The 20,940-nt window shown below is 49.5% G+C and overlaps 2 protein-coding genes across 2 annotated transcripts; one reads left to right on the top strand and one right to left on the bottom strand.

Annotated features, from left to right (window-relative positions):
• Window positions 1–16,399: 16,399 nt before the first annotated feature.
• Window positions 16,400–17,336, top strand: LOC123169643 (agamous-like MADS-box protein AGL61). The gene has a single exon (XM_044587515.1). It carries the CDS (start codon window positions 16,563–16,565, stop codon window positions 17,151–17,153), a length of 591 nt encoding a protein of 196 aa, XP_044443450.1. The 5' UTR covers window positions 16,400–16,562; the 3' UTR covers window positions 17,154–17,336.
• An 836-nt stretch (window positions 17,337–18,172) lies between these two features.
• LOC123167556 (uncharacterized) lies at window positions 18,173–19,835 on the bottom strand. The gene is made up of 5 exons (XM_044585390.1): window positions 19,562–19,835; window positions 19,261–19,431; window positions 18,991–19,071; window positions 18,487–18,759; window positions 18,173–18,366 (listed from the first exon to the last, which is right to left on the bottom strand). The coding sequence occupies exons 1-5, from the start codon at window positions 19,823–19,825 to the stop codon at window positions 18,322–18,324; spliced, it is 834 nt and encodes a 277-aa protein (XP_044441325.1). The 5' UTR covers window positions 19,826–19,835; the 3' UTR covers window positions 18,173–18,321.
• Window positions 19,836–20,940: the final 1,105 nt, after the last annotated feature.

Raw genomic sequence — 20,940 nt, 5'->3', positions numbered from 1 at the left:
TTCGGGGTTAACCTAGATCAGAAGTTCTACCGCCGTAGGCTGAGGGAGTCCTGGACTAAGGGGTCCTCGGGCGTCCGGCCTGTTAGCCATGGGCCGGACTAATGGGCTGTGAAGATACAAAGACCCAAGACTTTATCCGTGTCCGGATGGGACTCTCCTTGGCATGGAAGGCAAGCTTGGCGATCAGATATGAAGATTCCCTTCTCTGTAACCGACTTTGTGTAACCCTAGTCCCCTCTGGTGTCTATATAAACCGGAGGGCTTAGTCTGTAGAGGGGAGAGAGACAATCATAGTCATACAGGCTAGACTTCTAGGGTTTTAGCCATTACGATCTCGTGGTAGATTAACTCTTGTAATTTTCATATTCATCAAGATCAATCAAGCAGGAAGTAGGGTATTACCTCCATAGAGAGGGCCCGAACCTGGGTAAACATTGTGTCCCCTGTCTCCTGTTAACATTGACCTTAGACGCACAGTTCGGGACCCCCTACCCGAGATCCGCCGGTTTTGACACCGACATTGGTGCTTTCATTGAGAGTTCCACTGTGCCATCCTCAAAGGGTTTGATGGCTCCTTCAATCGTCAACAATGATGCTGTCCAAGGGAAAACCTTCCTCCCCGGACAGATCTTCGTGTTCGGCGGCTTCGCACTGCGGGCCAACTCGCTTGGCCATCTGGAACAGATCGACAGCTACGCCCCTGGCCATCAGGTCAGATTCGGGAGCTTGAACTATGTCGCCGACATCCATGGAGACTTGATCTTCGACGGATTCGAAACCACAGCAGCCGCTCCCGGTCCCTACGATGAAGATGACTTAAATCTGTCATCGGACCATACTCAGGAAATTGCACGTGTAACCGCTCTGGCCTTAGATCCGGAGCAGATCGTGCCATCCAAGGACAGGAAGCTCAACCCCGCCACGGAAGCCGCAGACTCCGCAGCGTTGGAGCTGCACACAGACCTAACCTTGGGTGATATCTATGTCTCCGGAACCTCAGACTCGTTTCCGGCCATAAGTTCCGAACCATGTGTGTCCGCGCACGTCGAGCTGGATCAGTCATCGATTATCGAATTCAGCGCCGCGGACATCTTCCGACACTCGCCTTTAGGCGATGTGCTAAACTCATTAAAAAATCTATCCTTAGCGGAGGGCTCACAGGCGAATTATATCCGGTTTTAACTAGAGGCTGATGACGGGGAATTTCGACTCCCACCCGCCACCCACTTTATAGCCACTATCGAGGACTTAACCGACATGCTCGATTACGGCTCTGAAGACATCGACAGTATGGACGACGATGCCGAGGAGGAGCAGGGCCAAAACCCGCCGTTTACCGTACACTGGACGGCCACTTCTTCGTACGACGTATACATGGTGGATACACCTAAAGAAACTAACGACGATGACAAAGAAGATCCAGTTGAGGACAAACCTCCTGAGACACAGCCCAGACACCGCCGTCAGCGGCGCCGGTCTAAGTCACGTCGTGCAAAAGACAGCAATACCGGCACCGGAGAAAACAATACTCCAGACGATGCTGAAGACAATGAAGACCCTATTGGGACAACCTCCGAACAGGATGAACGGGAAGACGGGCACGTTAGCCCTGATGAACAGGCCATACATGAAGTCTCGGACGACAGTAATTATCTCCCGCTCTCCGAGGATGAGGAGAGCCTCGGCAACAAGGATTTCATCGTGCCTGAGGAACCTCTCGAGCAGGAGCGCTTTAAACGCCGGCTAATAGCCACTTCAAGGAGCCTGAAAAAGAAGCAACAGCAGCTTCAAGCTGACCAAGACCTGCTCAACGATAGATGGACAGATATCCTAGCAGCCGAAGAATACAGCCTCAAGCGCCCAAACAAGGGTTACCCGAAGCGCAGATTGCTACCTCAGTTCGATGAGGAGGCGCTGGAACCTGTACCATGCGGTCGGGACAATGCGGCTGACCGACCACCACACGGTCGGGATAAAGCGGCAGCTCAAGCCGAACACCAGTCCGCCCCGCCTCACCATAAAGGCAGAGATAAAACAGCTCGGGGTTATACATATGACCTCCGGCGGGACCTGGACAGTAGAGCAGGACATACCAGATCGATCTACGGATCACGAGGACGTGCCCCGACGTGCGGCGACGACTATCTACGCGGACACGACAAGCCTAGCCACGCCCGGGCCGAAAACCGCAGACAGATTCCATCAAAGCTACGCCGCAATGTGGCCCCATATAGAGGCGCCGCACATCCTCTTTGCTTCACAGACGAAGTAATGGAGCACGAATTCCCAGATGGGTTTAAGCCCATGAATATCGAATCATACGACGGAACAACTGATCCCGCGGTATGGATCGAGGATTTCCTTCTCCATATCCATATGGCCCGCGGAGATGACCTTCATGCCATCAAATACCTGCCACTAAAACTCAAAGGACCAGCTCGGTACTGGTTAAATAGTCTGCCGGAAAACTCTATTGGCAGCTGGGAGGACTTGGAAGACACCTTCCGCGACAACTTCCAAGGAATATATGTCCGGCCACCGGATGCCGACGACTTAAGTCACATTGTCCAGCAGCTCGAGAGTCAGCCAGGAAGCTCTGCACTAGGTTCTTAGTTAAAAAGAACCAAATCATCGACTGTCCAGACGCAAAAGCCCTAGCGGCCTTCAAACACAGCGTCCGGGATGAGTGGCTCGCCCGCCACCTCGGTCAAGAAAAACCAAAATCCATGTCAGCCCTTACTGCTCTGATGACCCGCTTTTGCGTGGGAGAAGAAAGCTGGCTCGCCCGTAGAAGCAACAACGCCAGCGATCCGGGCACTTCCGAAGTCCGAGACAGCAATGGCAAGCCACGACGCAGTAAACACAAACGTCGCAATGATAATGAAAGAATGCACGACACAGCAGTCAATGCCGGATTCAGCGGTCCCAAACCCGGTGAACGGAAAAAGCCATTCAAGGCAAACAGAGACGAACCATCCAATTTAGACAAGATATTGGATCGGCCCTGCCAGATTCATGGCCACCCCGATAAACCAGCTAACCGTATCAACAGAAGCCGTTGGGTCTTCAAGCAGGCCGGCAAGCTCAACGCCGAACACAAGGGGAGGAGGCCGCCCGGTGATAGCGACGACGAAGAGACTCACCAACCAAATACCGGGGGTCAGAAGCAATTTCCCCCCGAAGAAAAAACAGTGAGCATGGTATATGTGACACACAACTCCACAGGGGAGCACGAGAAGTACTCTCTCCGGACTGAGGACCATACTACGACAACCTCAGCCGAAGTACAGAGCGGTCTCATTAAGCCGCATACCTTGTCGGCATTAAGCCACCGGTCTCCATTCAACAGGATCGACCAGTTTCGGAGCTGGACTAGCAGTTCGGCTTCCGCCGTCCGCCTCATATACCTGCGAAATCTGTACCGCGCATACATAACTATGCACTTCAAATACCCTGGGCATCGGCAGAAGCACAATACGGACGGGCCTACAAGTACTCCCATAAACTACTTCCTTTTTCTTTTTCTAACTACTCTTTCTTTTTCCTTCGCCATAGGTGGCTCATAAGGCCGGTCACCTCACGGACTCTATCAGAGTTCGGCCTCGCACACTTACCCAAAGGCCACTCATGTTAAAGAACCCCTTCACCAAGGAACGGCGACGCAAACGTGCGATAGGAGGTCCAAAACAACTTTTTCTAGACCGCACTCTCCATTTTGCGAGCCTATAAAGTGCCTGTTTCCTCAGCCGTCGACCCCTGGCATGTCAAATAGCCGGGGTTGTGGCGTTATTATTAGGGATGGCACCCACAGGGTTTGGGTATGGGTGGAGTTACCCCATACCCTTACTCACCCCCCTTGAGCTTACCCATCACCCGTACCCATACCCGTCAATGGGTATAAATTTTTCCCGTACCCATCACCCGACAGGGTAAATGGGTACCCACGGGTAAAAAATACCCATGTGTGCACACATCAACTTGAGCAAGAAATAATTATAAACGACAGCACACAATGCTCATATATACATCATAAACATCTCTATGTATCACCTATTATGTACAAAACAATCTTACTCATCACAGCAGCTATATACATCATGTATAGGCAGAAATCAATGCTTATATGAACGATGAGCACTGAAATCATGATGCTCATATATACATCATAACATCTCTACGTATCATGTATATATAAACAAAAATAATCATATTCATCACAGAAGCTATATACATCATGTATAGGCAGAAAATCAATACTAAAAAAACATCATATCATCACATCATCTATAGATTAGATCTATGTACCATCTAGGAATGCATCACATCATTTTACAAAAAACAAAAACTACAAGATCAATGCTCATATTCATAAAATCATACACAAAATTGAAACTAACCAAGCCAAAATAGCCTTGCTCTTGTTCTTGTGCTTGGTGGCAGAGGATCGACCAAACGGGCTAGGCCGCTAGGGCACCTTGGATGCCGAGCCAAGAGGTACACGTCTACATTGGCCGGGGGCTTGGACCTTTCCTGTTGGACAGAGACAGATGGCACCATCCAATGACGGTGCTGCGCCGTGGTAGTCGTCGCCGTTCGACTTATTTCGTGTGACCGTCAGCTGCATCTCCTTCTCCCCGTCGCCGTCCACGTGAAAGTTGTGGTCCTCATCCCCGAGGTCCATGGCGTCCGAGCGGCTGAAAGCGCTGGCGACGGCGAGGCAGTGAGCAGCTAGAGCGTTGGCTGCGGTGACTAGCAATGCCTGAGGAGGCAAGAGACGACGAGATGGGAAGGGTATTAATCTTCGTCTCTGAATATGGGACGTGACCAAGTATTGATTATTTACCTAAGCGGCTAAGCCTAATCATGTTAATCATGTAGAGAAAGAGAGAGATATGGGATTCCTTCTTTCATTCCATGTACGTGCGTGTGTGGGCTACATAGAATGATTTTGTGGCAAGCTGGATTAGATAAATGAATAGTGAAGGCCCTTACTAGATTTTATGTGAGTATATGGGTACACGGGTATGGGTTATACTATCCCATACCCATACCCATTCTACCCGATGGGTTGAATATTTTTCTATTAATGTACCCATGGGTAATTTTTTATCCCATACCCTTACCCTAATAGGGTTTTTACCCGCCGGGTACGTGGGTAATGGGTACCCATTGCCATCCTTAGTTATTATCTATAAATTGACGATTGGCATGTCACTCAGGTTCCAGTGAACATAGTCCGTATCCGGTATTCACTTTTCTATAAAGAACTAAATTTTGCTCCTTTGGTTGTTTCACACACCCACCCCGGCATAACTTGCCAGGGGCTTGGCATGGGAACAAAATGACTTGCCAACAAAGTCCGAACAGCTTTATAGTATACTTCGGCGTCGCGAGTTCAGCCTTATATGCATCAGCTCCGAATCATGTCTTGGGTCAATAGTTGGGTTGCCCGGCTCCTATGCTTACTACCTTACGTTCCGCTCTATCGGCTAGGGTAGTAAAGGGAGAACTACTGCGATTGTGTTTCCGGTTCATCTGGTCAAACACCTCAGTAGAGAAAGCCGAAATTGACCGTCATGATGCGACGAGAGCTGGTCAACCACTCGATGACTTAACCGAATCTTTCGCGATTCCCCCGTATTACACGAAGGACCTTCTTTCAGGTCATACATGTAACGCACCACATTGGGATAACCGCGTACATAACAGGGTCTATATCGTAGATCCACCATCAAACTCCTATGGCTAAGTGAAAGTGTTAACGCCCTATAGTCCGATTGCCTAGTTCACCGCATTGACACCTCCTTTATGGACCAAGACGTTGGGTTAAGAGTGATCAATTGCTTTTCTGAACACCCCCGTACTTTCTACGAGGGGGCTGAAGCCGACGACTGGAAAACTTTCAGATTATATAAAAACGGCCGCACAGGAGGAATCAAAGCTTTTAAGCAACTCTAAAATGAAAAATAGCTTTATTATTTCATAATATTGTCTTTTACAATTTCAAATACATCTCACTCGAATATCATGTCTTTCGAGCACTGACCCTCTATCAAAGCGGGCACCCTCTAAGACGTCCTCGAAATAATACTCTCGTGTGTGGTGGTCCTTGCCCTTGGGTGGACTCTTCGCTGCAACGTCGGTGGCCTTCATCTTCGCCCAGTATGTCTTGACATGGGCAAAAGCCATCCGTGCACCTTCAATGCACGACGACCTCTTCACGGCGTCAATACGCGGCACTGCATCAACAAGTCGCTGCACCAGACCAAAATAACTATCCGGAATTGGCTCGGCCGGCCACAGCCAGACCACGACGTCCTTCATGGCAGATCCGGATATCTTATGGAGCTCTGCCCACTGGGCCATCTGTTCGTTCAGCAGCAGCAGACGCTTTGGCATGCTAAACTGCGACCAAAACAGCTTTTCTGTTTCCCGTCCTTCTTGCGCTTGGAAAAACTGCGTCGCATCGAAGACACTCTTCAACAAATCCAACAATGCGTCTGGAGAACTCCACACTTGATTAAGCAGGGCATAATTCAGATCGCCGAACTTAGTTTGTAACAAAAAGGGCTTACGAGCCGCGATCTCCCCAGCTTGCCGGATCTCCTCCCGGGACGCTCTAGACTCGGACCGCGCCTCTTTCGCCTCTCGTAAGGCTTTGTCAAGATCAGCCGTTCTGGCTTTATTATCCTTCTTGAGAAATTCACAGCGGCTAGCGGCATTCTTTAGTTCAAGCGCCATTGTGGACATTCTCTCCTCATATTGGTGCCGAGCACCCTGTTCGGCCTTTAACTCGGCAGATGCCTTTTCGGCAGCCGCATTACTAATCCGGGCCTGCTCCTTGGCCTGGGCTAGCTCAGCCTGAAGGATCTCGACTACGGCAGCACCATCTGCAAACATGTATATCTCATTATACAAATCTTAGCGTCATATTATAACCACGTGCATATTATGACTGCCCCAGAAACATACCTTGCAACTCGTTGAGACGTCTGTTGATAAGCGTAAGGTCATCTCCCACCACATCAAGCTTCCGCTCTAGATCGGCAACTTCTGTAGTCCGGGCGGATGCCAGGGAGGTAACAGCCTGCGTTTCAAATAATCATATTATTTCCTGGACATACTTTTTTGATCCTCTGATCGCCTCCCTCGGGAAGCCAATCCGAGTCTCAGGGGCTACTATCTATACACAGGTGCATTTTTCAAATAAAAACACAATCAAAAATATTACATTACAAACCTCGAAGCCTCTTAGCAGGCTCGTGAAGGCTTCATTCAATCCGCTTTTCGCGGATAGAACCCTTTCAACCACCGTACCCATCAAGGTACGATGTTCCTCTGAGACGGACGCCTGTCACAGGAGTACGTCCCCCCTTTGAAGGGATCCGTTTATTCGTCCCCGGAGTTGTCTCCGGCTGCAGGCCGGACAGTTCGGGGCCTTCGTTGTTGGCCCCGGACTCTGGGCTACCGAAGATTACCTCCGGGTTGTGTCTTCGTCATCCCTCGCACCACTTGTTGATCAGGAGAGACCCTCCACGACGACACCTTGAAGTCGTCCGCCCTATTGGGCGAGGAGACCGGTGGAGGCGTCTTGCTTTCCATCATCTCTGGGAGAAGGTCCCCCGAGGAAGAGGATTGTTGAAGAAGACTGTGTGCCGAGCTACAAAAAAACATATATTCTAGATGTTACATCGGTCGCAGGAAAGGAACGCGATATGTTTAAAACACCCTTGTTCACTTACGATTTGGCTAAAGGCTTGCCCTCACTGTGGGACTGCGTGATGACGTCGTCCTCCGAGCCCGAGCCGCCTGATAGGGGCCTCTTGCCTCGCTTAGGAGACTTTTCCTCCCAACCTTCGGAGGCGGCCCTTTTCTTACCACGGGGAGATGAGACGTCGACTTCTCCTTCACTTTTGTCTTCGGACGATGGAATTTTGATTCCCCCGGACACAATGTCTGATATACCTTCGGGATGGAGGCCGCCTTTGGTCCTCCCGCTCTCCGTCTTGTCCTCCTTCACAGGGGCTAGCATCCTTGTTAGTACGGGATCCGCTTAGTCTTCGGGGAGGGGGACGAACACCTAATTCGCTCCGCTTTCTTTATCCAGCCCTGGAAGAAGATAGTTTGCTCAATAACGTATTACGACATACTTAATTACAAGGTATTCGGGAGTTGGGAGCTTACCAAGGTATCCGGATGGTTGCAGTCGAGGCCGATGTCCTCGGTGGTGTCCGACCACTGTTTTCATTTCCCGTAAAACAACTTCCACATTCCTTTGTGCGTAGTGCCGAAGAAGTGTTGGAGGGTTCATGGTCCTTCCGGATTGAACTCCCACATGCGGAGAGGCCGACGCTGGCATGGCAGGGCTCGGCGGACTAGCATTACTTGAATCACGTTGACAAGATCGATGTCCTTCTCAAGGAGGGTTCGGATGCGGCTCTGTAGAGTCTGCACTTCATCAACTGATCCCCAGTCCAACCCCTTATTAATCCATGATGCAAGCTGTAACGGAGGGCCAGAACGGAATGCAGGTATGGCTTCCCACTTGGTACCGCGGGGTTCTGTGATGTAAAACCACTCCCGCTGCCATTGGTTGGAAGTTTCGGTGAAAGAGCCTTTTGGCCAAAGAGTGTTGGTAAGCTTGCTTACTCCAACACCGCCGCACTCCGCCTGTTCCCCGTCGACTACCTTCGGCTTCTCACTAAAGATCTTGAGCCATAAGCCGAAGTGTGGGAGGATTCGGAGGAAGGCCTCGCACGTGATGATAAACGCCGAGATGTGGAGGAGAGAATCGCGGGCTAGATCATGAAAATCTAGTCCGTAATAAAACATGAGCCCCCGAACGAAGGGGTGAAGAGCGAATGATAGCCCTCGGAGGAAGTGAGAGATGAATACGACCCTCTTGCCGGATCTGGGGGTCGGAATAACCTATCCTTGAGCAGGAAGCCTGTGGGGGATCTCTGCGGTCAGGTATCTGGCCGCCCGAAGCTTCGCAATCTCCTCCTCTATAACAGAGGAAGCCGCCCATCGGCCCTGTGGGCTGGGTCTGGACATGATTGGGAAGCTTGAAGCAATGAAGTCAAACCTTGGGTGCTAGAACTCGAGGTTGGAAAGGCTGAGGAGAGGTTTGGCGTAAAAAGAGATGGCCCTTGGCTCCTTTATAAAGGCAGCGGGTATCGGACGCCTCCTCCTGAGCCTAAAAACCTGCCTATTCCTAAGGAATCATCCCAATGGGACGGTTGGGTTACCCACGCTCGCATTAATGAGAATCCCGCAATAAGGGGACACGATCTCTGCTTCGACAAGGCGTGCCAATAAAAGCCGCGCCTCGAAACATGGAGCGGCAGGACAAGAAATGGTTCGAAATAAAGACCGGACAAGCGTGATGTCACGTTACAAAAAGTTGTCAGCAGATTGGACTTGTGAAATATTATACTCTCTGCGGTTGTGTGTGGTACTTGTGTTGCAGATCCGGACACGTTTGTTGCGTCCGAAGACTATCTTGGAGTATTCGGAAAGGGGAACCCGCCTTGCAATGCCGAAGAAAATCTGTGCGTCGGACACCTCGTCATTGAAGCCTGGTTCAGGGGCTACTGAGGGAGTCCTGGACTAAGGGGTCCTCGGGCGTCCGGCCTGTTAGCCATGGGCCGGACGAATGGGCTGTGAAGATACAAAGACCGAAGACTTTATCCGTGTCTGGATGGGACTCTCCTTGGCGTGGAAGGCAAGCTTGGCGATCAAATATGAAGGTTCCCTTCTCAGTAACCGACTTTGTGTAACCCTAGTCCCCTCTGGTGTCTAGATAAACCGAAGGGCTTAGTCCGTAGAGGGGAGAGAGAGAATCATAGTCATACAGGCTAGACTTGTAGGGTTTTAGCCATTACGATCTCGTGGTAGATCAACTCTTGTAATATTCATATTCATCAAGATCAATCAAGCAGGAAGTAGGGTATTACCTCCATAGAGAGGGCCCGAACCTGGGTAAACATTGTGTCCCCTATCTCCTGTTACCATCGACCTTAGATGCATAGTTTGGGACCCCCTACCCGAGATCCGCCGGTTCTGACACCGACATAGGCCTCTGTAGCCACAGAAAAACAATCTAGACCCCGTTCCGGCACCCTGCCGGAGGGGGAGATCATCACTGGTGGCCATCTTCATCATCCCGGCGGCCACCACGATGAGGAGAGAGTAGTCCACCCTCGGGGCTGAGGGTTTGTACCAGTAGCTATGTGTTTAATCTCTCTCTCTCTCTCTCTTGTTCTTGAGATGTCACGATCTTGATGTATCGTGGGCTTTGTTAATATAGTCAGATCATATGGTGTTTTCCCCTCTCTATCTTGTGATGAATTGAGTTTCCCTTTAAGATTTCGCTGTTATCGGATTGAATACTTTTATGGATTTGAGAACACTTGATATATGTCTTGCAATTGAATACTCGTGGTGACAATGGGGTATCGTATTGATTCACTTGATATATGTTTTGGCACTCAACTTGCGGATTCCCGTGGTGACATTGGGGTAATCTATGCATAGGGGTTAATGCACGTTATTGTCTTTGTTTCTCCAGTAGAAATCTTGGGGCACTCTTTGAAGTTCTTTGTGTTGGATTGAGTATTATGAATATGAATTTGCTTTGGTGTTATTTTAGTATGAACTTTAGGATAGATCGAACGGAAAGAATAGCTTTGTGTTATTTTAGTACGAACTCTTGAATAGATCGAATGAAAAGAATAGCTTGGAGGTGGTTTCGTACCCTACAAACAATTTATTCTTATGTTCTCCGCTAGATAGGAACTTTCGAGTGATTCTTCATCACACTTTGAGTGATGGTTATATGATCCAATTATATTAGCACTGTTGGGAGGTTGCACTAGCGAAAGTAAGGACCCTAGGCCTCATTTCAAGCATTACACTACCGTTTTTGTGACCGTTTACTATTTGCTACCTTGATGTTTTTATTTATTCAGATTATAAAAATATATTTCTACCATCCATATTACACTTTTATCACCATCTCTTCGCCGAACTAGTGCACCTATACAATTTGCCATTGTATAGGGTGTGTTGGGGACACAAGAGACTCTTCGTTATTTTCTTGCAGGGTTGTTTGAGAGAGACCATCTTCATCCTACGCCTCCCACGGATTGATAAACCTTAGGTCATCCACTTGAGGGAAAATTGCTACTGTCCTACAAAACTCTGCGCTTGGAGGCCCAACACGAGTCTACAAGAATAAGTTGCGTAGTAGACATCAGTGATTTTCAACTTCTTTTCCTTGAGCGTGGCCTTCCTCTCTTCGACCATGGTCCTCCTCTCTTTGAGCTTGAGCTTCTTGTCCGTCGCCTCCATCGACAATTTGAACCTGTTCTTCTTTTCTCCTCCTTGATGTCCGAGCGCTTCACGCATGCCTCCTCCTTCTTCACCAAGATGTCCTTGATACGTCTCCAACGTATCTATAATTTTTTATTGTTCCATGCTGTTATATTATCATTCTTGGATGTTTTACCTTCATTTTGTAGCAACTTTATATCATTTTTTGGGACTAACCTATTGACATAGTGCCCAGTGCCAGTTGTTGTTTTTTGCTTGTTTTTACTTCACAGAATATCCCTATCAAACAGAGTCCAAACGCAGCGAAACTTTTTGAAGATTTTTTTGGACCAGAAGACAACTTTGGAGCCAAGGAAGCACCAGAGGGGAGGCCCATGGGGCCCAAAACCCACCAGGGCGCGCCAGAGGCCCCTGGAACACCCAGGTGGGTGGTGGGGCCCATGGGGATCTCCTCCGCCGCCTCTCAGCTCTATAAATTCTCAGATATTCCAGAAACCATAGGGGAGTGATCGAAACATAATTTCAGTCGCTGCAAGTTGCAGAACCACGAGTTCTAATCTTGAGCCCTATTTCGGCACTCTACCGGAGGGGAACACGATCACGGAGGGGTTCATCATCCTCATTGGTGCTCCTCCAATGATGTGTGAGTAGTTCACCATAGACCTACGGGTCCGCAGGAAGTATCTAGATGGCTTCTTCTCTCTTTTTGATTCTCAATACAATGTTCTCCTCGATGTTCGTGGAGATCTATTTGATGTAATGACTTTTTGCGGTGTGTTTGTTGGGATCCGATGAAGTGCGAGTTTATGATCAGATCTATCTATGAATATTTTTTGAGTTTTCTTTGATCTCTTATATGCATGATTGTTATAGCCTCGTATTTCTGCTCTTAATCTTTGGTTTAGTTAGGCCAACTAGATCGATTTTTCTTGCAATGGGAAAGAGGTGCTTTGTGATGGTTCGATCTTGCGGTGTCCTCACCCAATGACAGAAGGGGTAACGAGGCATGCATGTATCGTTGTTATTAAGAATAAAAAGATGGGGTCTACTCCTACATGAATAGATCTTGTCTACATTATGTCATCGTTCTTATTGCATTACTCCTTTCTCCATGAACTTAATACACTAGATGCATGTTGGATAGCGGTTGATGTGTGGAGTAATAGTAATACATGCAGACAGGCGTCGGTGTACTAATCTTGGACGTGATGCCTATATACATGATCATTGCCTTGGATATCTCATAATTATTTGCTCTTCTATTAATTGCCCAACAGTAATTTGTTTACCCACCGTATGCTATTTTCTCAAGAGAAGCCACTAGTGAAATCTACGGGCCCCAAGTCTATCTTTTATCATATTGTTTTCAGGTCTATTATTCCAAAAACCCAAAAATACCTTGTTGCACTTTTTCTTTACTTATTTTATTTCATTTTTTGCTAGATCTATTTATCCAATCTCATACAATTTAATCTATCTTTTTACCGAGGAGGGATTGACAACCCCTCTTACGCATTGGGTTGCAAGTCTTTGTTCTTTGTGTGCAGGTACCATTTTCATAGTGTTGCTTGGTTCTCCTACCGGATTGACAACCTTGGTTTCATAACTGAGGGAAATACTTACCGTAGCTGTGCTGCATCATCCCTTCCTCTTTGGGGAAAGACCATCGCAATTTCAAGCCATGTCAGTCCTCGAACCTCTCCATGAGCTTCACCGCCACACCTTCTCGCTTTGCCCTCTCTTCCTCCCACTTCTTCCCCTGTAAATTTCCTCTAACCTTCTTTGGCGATTCTTGGGTTGGGTCGGTAAGGTCACTGGTTTCTTCCTCGTTGGCTTGGGCGGCGGTCTTGGCTATGAAAAGGTTCCACTTTGGTTGCCCATTCAACTTCAACCAACAATGCACGACAGTGAAGGACTACTTCTTTTCCAACTTCTTGTACACCATACAAGCACGAGTAGGCTACAAAGTGAAACATTGTCGACAATGCATATCCGACTAGTGAGCAACAAAACAATGCATGTCAGGCTAGTGATCAACAAAACTAAGCATATCTGGCTAGTGATCAACTTACTTGCTTGGTGATTTGTGCACCGCTAGGCCATCGTGCAATGAGATGCTTCAAGTGCCCGCAATACTTGGACACAACCTCTTGGATGGTGTGTCATTGATGGTTGAGGGACTTCCATTCACGACTGCGGATGACCGCGTTGGAGTAGGGTGCGAAATGCTTGTGTTTATGAAACCATATGTGAATGTTCCTCCAAAAGGTTGTGCCCTTTTTCTCTGTGCCATCGATTGGATCAATGTTAGTGGCCAACCATGCATCGCACAACAGCTCGTCCTCCCGCATGTTGAAGCTTTCTCCTCTACCCTTCTTCTTTGGATTGCTGGACGTATCATCCGGATCATCGTCCTCACTGTCCTCCTCCTCCTCCTCCGGCTCTTGCTGTCTAGCGGCCCAATATTGTTGTTGTTGTGTGCCATCGCCAGTCTGGGTGTAGGACTACTGCATGGGCGTCTAGGTGTAGAACTATTGTTGCTGGTAGTTGCCAGACTGGGTGGGATCCGAGTCTTCCACCTGCCCGTTCTCATGGCCTCCTCCTCCTCCATCATGGATGATGTCGAGCATTTCCCTGTCTGGGTCTTCGTACGCCGCCTCCCCCGTTGTACGCACTGCAACGAACAGCGTGCGGGCAACCATCTACTCCCTTTCATCGTCCGCGCCCGGACGAGCAGCGACGAAAAAACTCGGAGAAGAGCGGCGCCGTGTTTAGGTCAACGATGTAAGGCACCGTCTGGCGGGTGGTCCGAGTTGCTTGGCGACCTAGTAGCACGGAGGCTTTAAGGCTTTGACCACGACACCGTCTGTATTGTGGGCGCGCCCGCCACGACCTCCATGCCCAATGCCACCGCCATGCCCAACGGCGGCCAAACACTTCTTGAGTTTCTCCTTCTCCGCAGCCTTCTCTTTGAAGCGGCGAGTTTGCCGCGTAGCCGAGCTGATCTTCCGGGGGAGCGTGATTCTTGGATCCTCCGGCACCTCCGTCGGCTCCATCTCCGATAGGTTCTCCGACGGTTCCATGCGTCGACGGCAGAAGGAAAGAGATGATGTGAGAAAAGAGCAGGAATTGGACGAAGAGCGGCGGGGGTGGAAGAAGAGAGTGGAGGATTTTAACGCGGAAACAATGTGGGATGCTACAAAAGTGCGGGCTCCGACTTCCTTTTGGGTGGGCCGGAGGCATGGGCGAAGCTACACTAGTATTGGGGCGTACAATTGTACACACATTATTTTTACAAAACCTTCGATTACGTATGTATAATAAACATGTATGCATCAAATAAATTTAAAACTCTAGAAAACGGGGGTTTTGGGGGAATATATACACCCATTGTGTGGATGTTGGCGCGGCAGAGAGCGACGTTTTACGTATCCGAACCGCTGACGAGCCGATACATATTCGCGTTGGATGACTTTCGTTGTTCGGACGGATGGGCGATTTGTGAGTCGGCGTTTGAGATGCCCTTACAATTTTTTCCCGCATACTACACACATTTTTTCCTATAAATGGTACTTTATTTAGAGCATCTCCAACAGCCGCGCCAAAAGGCGCGCGCGGGACGTTTCGGCGCGCTCCAGCGGTGGCGGGAAAGTCGCACGCGCGGGAAAAGGCGGCAGCTCGCGCGCTATTTTTGGCGCACCGCTTCCGGCGTGCCTTTAAATTGCGGCGCTCGTCACACGCCTATTCCACACACTTCTCTTCCTCTTTCGCTGCCACGCACGCCTCCACCACTTCCTCGTGTGCTTCCGCTGCCACGCGCGCCACCGCTCCAGCGCCCCGCCACCGACGCGCCACCATGCCGCCGCGCCGTCGAGGAGCGTCGGGCTACCGCGGCGTCCGCCAGCGCCCCAACGGCGGGTTCTACTCCGAGATACGGTCCAGCAAACTCCGGCTCGGCCTCGGCACCTTCGAGACGACGCACGAGGCCGCCCGCGCGTACGACGCGGCGGCATGGCGCCTAGGCAGGCCGCGCCCGCAGATGAACTTCCAGGACGTGGACACGCTCCAGCAGGCGCTGGACGTCGCCCCGCCGCCTCGTCTTACCACGGCACAAGACCGTGCGGAGCACGCTAGGCGGCAGCGCCACCTCCTCGTCGCCCAGGAGGACGAGCGGGTCATGGCGGAGTGGCGCCGGCGCCACCCGGAGGACGTCACCTACGAGCAAGCCTACTGGGCAAGGCGCCGCGAGGAGCGGTTGGACAGGCGTCGGCGGAAGGCCCTGGCGATATCGCAGTGCGAAATCGTTGAGAATGGTGGGCAGACGATCTTTACGTCTGATGATGATCGTTGGGAGGACATGTGGCTCGATACCTCGGACCAGACCAGTGAGGACGGCGATGATGATGATGACGACGACGACTGGGAGTAGGCTGTAGTTGCGTATGTAGTTGCACTATCTAGTAGTTTTTTATGTCGTTGCACTATCTAATAGTTTTTATCTATCTATGTTATGGAATTATGTAAAATATCTATGTATCGTTTTTTCTATCTATGAATTTAATTATTGTTTTATTAAAAAAAGTACGCAATGTTTAGCGCGCGCTGCATTTTAGCGTGGCCGCTGGAGCTACACGCGCGCGCTCAATTTTGACGTGGCTGCTAGAGCCAGCGCTGCCGCCAAACCAGACAAACAGCACGCGGCAAATGCGTTTTTTTGCGCGCGGCGCGTTGCGCGGCTGTTGGAGACGCTCTTACGTACAAACTTGATCCCGAAGCTGTCGTTTCGCTCGCGGCGCTCCGTTGCGGTTGCGAGCCTAGGCCCTTAGGTGGGACGCACGATTCACGATGGAACTGAGGGAGGAAGCCAGGAGCGGATGCTGAGCAGGGACGCGTGGCGGTAGATCAAACAGGGGACGCACGGGACGCACCAAATCTTTTTTTTCCCTTTCCCAAATCCGAGTACCACACGTCCACACCGATCATCTTCCAAACGCCGCCTTCTCTTTCCTTCTTTGTGCGGGCGGTTTCCAAAAATTGTTACCGCCTCTCCAACCCCAACCCAACCCTGACCCGAGTTGATCCGCCGCTATCTCTTTCCTTACGGACATCCATATATACCCCTTTCGCCGTTCGTTCTTTGCATCGCCGTCCCGCCGAGAGAGAAGCAAGCAAGAGAGAGAGAGCACCCGTCGCCGCCGTGTTTACTTCCCATCGTTGAGAGAGCGACCATGACGCAGCCGCCGCGTTTGGCCCCCCTCGTTGAGCAAGCGACCAAGACGCTGCCGCCGCTCGGCAAGAAGACGAAGGGGCGGCAGCGCAGAGAGAACCGCCGGGTGGAGAAGAAGGAGTCGCGGCAGGTGACCTTCTCCAAGCGGAAGTCCGGGCTCTGGAAGAAGGCCGCGGAGCTCGCCCTGCTCTGCCGCGCCAGCCTCGCCATCGTCGTCTTCTCCGAGGCCGGCAAGGCGTTCGCCTTCGGCAGCCCCTCCACCGACGCTGTCCTGGGCTGCGCCGACGTCGACGGCAACGCCCTTGCTCCTGTTCCTGCTGCCGACGACGTGGAGTGGGAGGCCCTGGAGACGCTGTGCCAGGAGACGGGGGCCATGGGCGTGGAGGTCGCGGCGGAGGCCGAGCGGATGAGCGCCGTCGGGAAAAAGGTGGTGGAGGTGCAGGCGCAGGCGGGGAAACGCTTCTGGTGGGAGGCGGACGTGGAGGCGCTCGGGGAGGCTGAGCTGCCGGTCTTCGCCAGAGCGCTCCAGCGCCTCCGGGACAACGTGCGCCGCCACGCCGACAAGATGCCCTCCGCTCCACAGCCGCAGTAGTCCCGGTCTCCCGGACGAGCTTCGGTTAATCGCCATTGTTCTTGGATCATCTTTGAGCTTCGGTTAATTGCTATTGCCATTGTTCTTAGATCATCTTTGCTTAGGTGCCTTTTGCTAGTAGTACTGTGTAAGATTAGTGGGGATTATTGTTCACGAGTACAATGGACGAGTTACTGGTTTCAACATTCATAAGTTGTTTTCTTGTTAACCTGTGCTTCTACTAGATATAGTATGTTCTTTCAGTTTTTGCTATATTCCAGTTGATCAGGTTATACTAATTGCTGATCATCAACTCAAATTTCTGCACAAATCACAAAAAATTTGATGCCGCATTAACTGTCGATGAAGTAGACAATCCGGAACCAAAATAAGTTTCCTTTCGAACGTGCTGCACCTTTCGTAAAGGGCAAGACAAGCAGCAACACAAATATCCGAGACGTTAATTGATCTTTGGCTTCAGCCTTCAAGTTTTCATCCACTGGACATAGCTGAGTTAACTGCAATGCTAAGTCTAACTATTCTGATTCGTATGATTGATTGTAGTATCAAAACAATAAAAAAAAAATTCCTACACTGCCCTAAATTTTCTTGGTATTGCAGTAGGCATTGGACAGAGGCTCCGCTCCGGTTACTGAATTATAAACGCCAGATAGTCATGATACAAGAGATTGTGCATTGCAGAGTGCAGACATCAGGCAACAGTGGAAGGAACTAACTGGCATGCATTCAGTTAATTTGCGAGTAACATCATACACATCAGTAATGCTAGTAGAAACTCAAAACCAACCTCAAACGGCAGTACAGATACTTCAACAATGGCAGCAACCGGTGTGCGATCCGTCGCGTCAAAACCAAGTGTCACCCAGACTTCGACCATGGCAGCACAAAAGAGAGGAGAATAACAGTGTGCAGGAAGAATGAATGAGTTTAGACTATCAGGAGGGCAAAACGCCAACCCCCCAACATGGCGTAGACCAGTAAAGCCAGAAGAACATGGCAGAAGTTGCGTTCTGTCTGATAAAGAACACAATAATTCTAGTTGCAAAGATGTTATCTACCAATGATTTAACAAAAATGGAAAAGGTACTACTAGTGAATTTACATATGGGTCGCCTATAGCTAAAAAATGCCCTTGGAGCTAAAAAAGAAGCAGCAGAATCATCCTTTCCTAAGTGCTTCTTGCTGCTTCTCCATGGCCCCCGTTGGTATTGCCCTGCAAAAGATGGTTAGACACAATTTATATTACTCACTGCAAGTCTGCAAAAACGCTGAACTGCAAAAGGGAAAATAAATCAGCCAACGCTCTGCATTTGTCTAAAGAATCATTACTCACAGCATTTGACACTTTGCCCCTGATTGGGTATACATCGTTGAGCATTTTGTCTAAAGAATCATTACTAACAGCATTTGACACTTTGCCCCTGATTGGGTATACATCGTTGAGCATTTTGTCTAAAGAATCATTACTAACAGCATTTGACACTTTGCCCCTGATTGGGTATACATCGTTGAGCATTTTGTCTAAAGAATCCTTAGCTAACTGGAGCTTCCCTTCTTTCTCTCCTGATTCAGACGTCACCTTTGCTGATGATGTACCACAGTGAAGCTGCACGGAAGATGATGATTCACACGAATTACACCCTTCATCCAATATATCTTAACTGTACCCCAAAAAAACTACTGAAATGGTTTTCTTAACAGAAAGCTTCAAAGACCAACTAATGGAACTCCTCCCTCACATATAAAAGGATAATAAGCATCTCAAAGATCAAGAAACTTCCAGCAAAATGGCAAGGCACTTATGCAAAAGCACATGATAGCAATTGTTTGAACTAACCTGTGTAGTAGCTGGTTGCTCTGACGCGTCTTGATTTTTACTCAAATGGCCTTTTGTTGTTTCCGAATTCGCCGCGGATGCCTACAAAAGAACGCATCACACTAAACTGAGACCACAGATCCTTCAGACAATAACAATCAGGTACAAACCGTACGAAAAGGATAAAGCTAAAAACATGCTAACTATTGACCTCGGTACTGGATCGATTGCATTGTTTTCAGATTAAATGTTCATAAGACAGCCCTTCGTTGCTGCTCAGCTCTATATTACCTGATCCTTTAAGGTGTCCTCTCGCCACTCCGGCTGAAACTTCTGCAGGAGCAAAGTGAGCAGCCTTTGCAGCTCGGGCAGCACCTCCTGGGGGAAAAGCTTCGGAATCTCCTCCCTCGCGATGTTGTCATGGACGCACCTGCGGGTCAGTATCCTGAGGCACACCAACAGCTGCAACAGAGAGAAGTATATGCATTGAGCACAGGGCTAAGCTGCTTTCGCATAAATGCCTCGCACCCGGCGCAAGCAGCCGCGCGGAAGGGGATGAGGAAGCAGAGATGAGAAGTGGGTAGGTACGGACGGGGTCGAGCTCGGAGTCGGAGGGGAGCTGGAGGATGTCGCGGACGATGGCGCGGTCGGCGGCGTCGAGGCCGGTGCGGCGGGTGCGCCAAAGGGCCTGCAGGATGTACTCTACCGAGTCCTTCGAGCGCGCGCGGGCCAGCAGCGGGAGGTGCTCGTGCCCCCAGAGCGCCGCCGCCGATGACGTCCTGTGCTCCATCGCCTGCCGTGTTCTGCCGCCGCGTGCGGGGGAGACTATGGCCTTGTGGGCCAAGACAGAAGACATGGCTGCGAAGGCAATGTCGATTGCTAGCGGGTTGAAAGCAGTCCATGGGCCTTAACTAAGGAGAGCTCAGAGATCAGTCAAAGAAGGGCCATTTCTAGTTTTTTTAGGCAAAACACGCTTTATTTATTACTCATAAACAACAGTCTTGCTGAATCTTAGTCGACTGAGACTTTGTTATGTCTCAGTCGATACTATATTCGTGAGATCTTACATTGAGATCCGTGCATTTTTTTATTTTTTCTTTCTTACATGTATGTCACTTGACTAAGACTTGGTTAAATCTCAGTCGACTATGACCTAGCCATACCCCATAAACAATGCTTACAACAACTGCAGCAGGGTCATAAGGTATTCCCAGCCAAACATGCCTACAAACACCTAAAGTAACAGTGTGCTTTGTGAGAGAATGAGCATCAAAACTAAAGTTTCTACGCTCATAAACTGACTTAAACTTATCGAAATGATTTCTACGCTCCTTTATTTCTCTGATGTTGGCACCATATGCCCCGGTTGAACCTTGCTCGATGTCATTCATCACAACCTGACAATCGTATTCTTGAGAGAGGGAAAGTTCATCGGCTAGTGCAAGGCCCTCTCGGCAAGCGAGTGCTTCTAGGCTTGATGGGTCCTCGATACTCTGCACCACAATCGCCGAGTCTCCAACATAAACTCCTTTCGTTCTACATATAGCAGCAGCGGTGCCCTTGCCGTCGTTCTGATTGAAAGCTCCATCTATGTTATTTTTCACGTTGTTTGTCTCCGAGGAAGCCAGTTCTCTCTGGTATCATGAACTTGTATCGGTTGGCTAGCCTTTGGGACTTGAATTGCATTTAGCTCGGCAATGTAAGAGTTGACAAAATGATGGATAGAAATTGGACTCTGGTGTATATCGTCGTGGACTGCCTTCCTCCTTGAAAACCATATTGCCCATAGAGCAACGATCAACCAGGTAAAAATATGCATATGATAATAACTCATTCATCGAAAAAAGCCAACATTTTTGGCATTTAGTTCAGTGCATGCCGCCATGCTATTTGTAATGCTCTCCTCTCTTAAAGCCTAGGTTCACCAAGAATTCGAGCAGTTCAAAAGGGAGTGCCTCCATGAGTCTTAGC

The sequence above is a fragment of the Triticum aestivum genome, chromosome 7D (genome assembly GCF_018294505.1).
Source record: "Triticum aestivum cultivar Chinese Spring chromosome 7D, IWGSC CS RefSeq v2.1, whole genome shotgun sequence".
NCBI lineage: Eukaryota > Viridiplantae > Streptophyta > Magnoliopsida > Poales > Poaceae > Triticum > Triticum aestivum.
The sequence above is the reverse complement of the archived record's forward strand: the minus strand, read 5'-3'. Positions and strand labels throughout refer to the sequence as shown.

What these genes read in the sequence shown, in the direction of transcription:
- LOC123169643 (XM_044587515.1), top strand. Translation starts at nt 16,563, where the DNA reads ATGACGCAGCCGCCGCGTTTGGCCCCCCTCGTTGAGCAAGCGACCAAG.
- LOC123167556 (XM_044585390.1), bottom strand. Translation starts at nt 19,825, where the DNA reads ATGTCTTCTGTCTTGGCCCACAAGGCCATAGTCTCCCCCGCACGCGGC. An exon ending in AGCAACCAGCTACTACACAG is followed by an intron (nt 18,760 to 18,990) that starts GTTAGTTCAAAC and finishes TCTTCCGTGCAG; the next exon opens with CTTCACTGTGGTACATCATC. An exon ending in GGGGCAAAGTGTCAAATGCT is followed by an intron (nt 18,367 to 18,486) that starts GTGAGTAATGAT and finishes CATCTTTTGCAG; the next exon opens with GGCAATACCAACGGGGGCCA.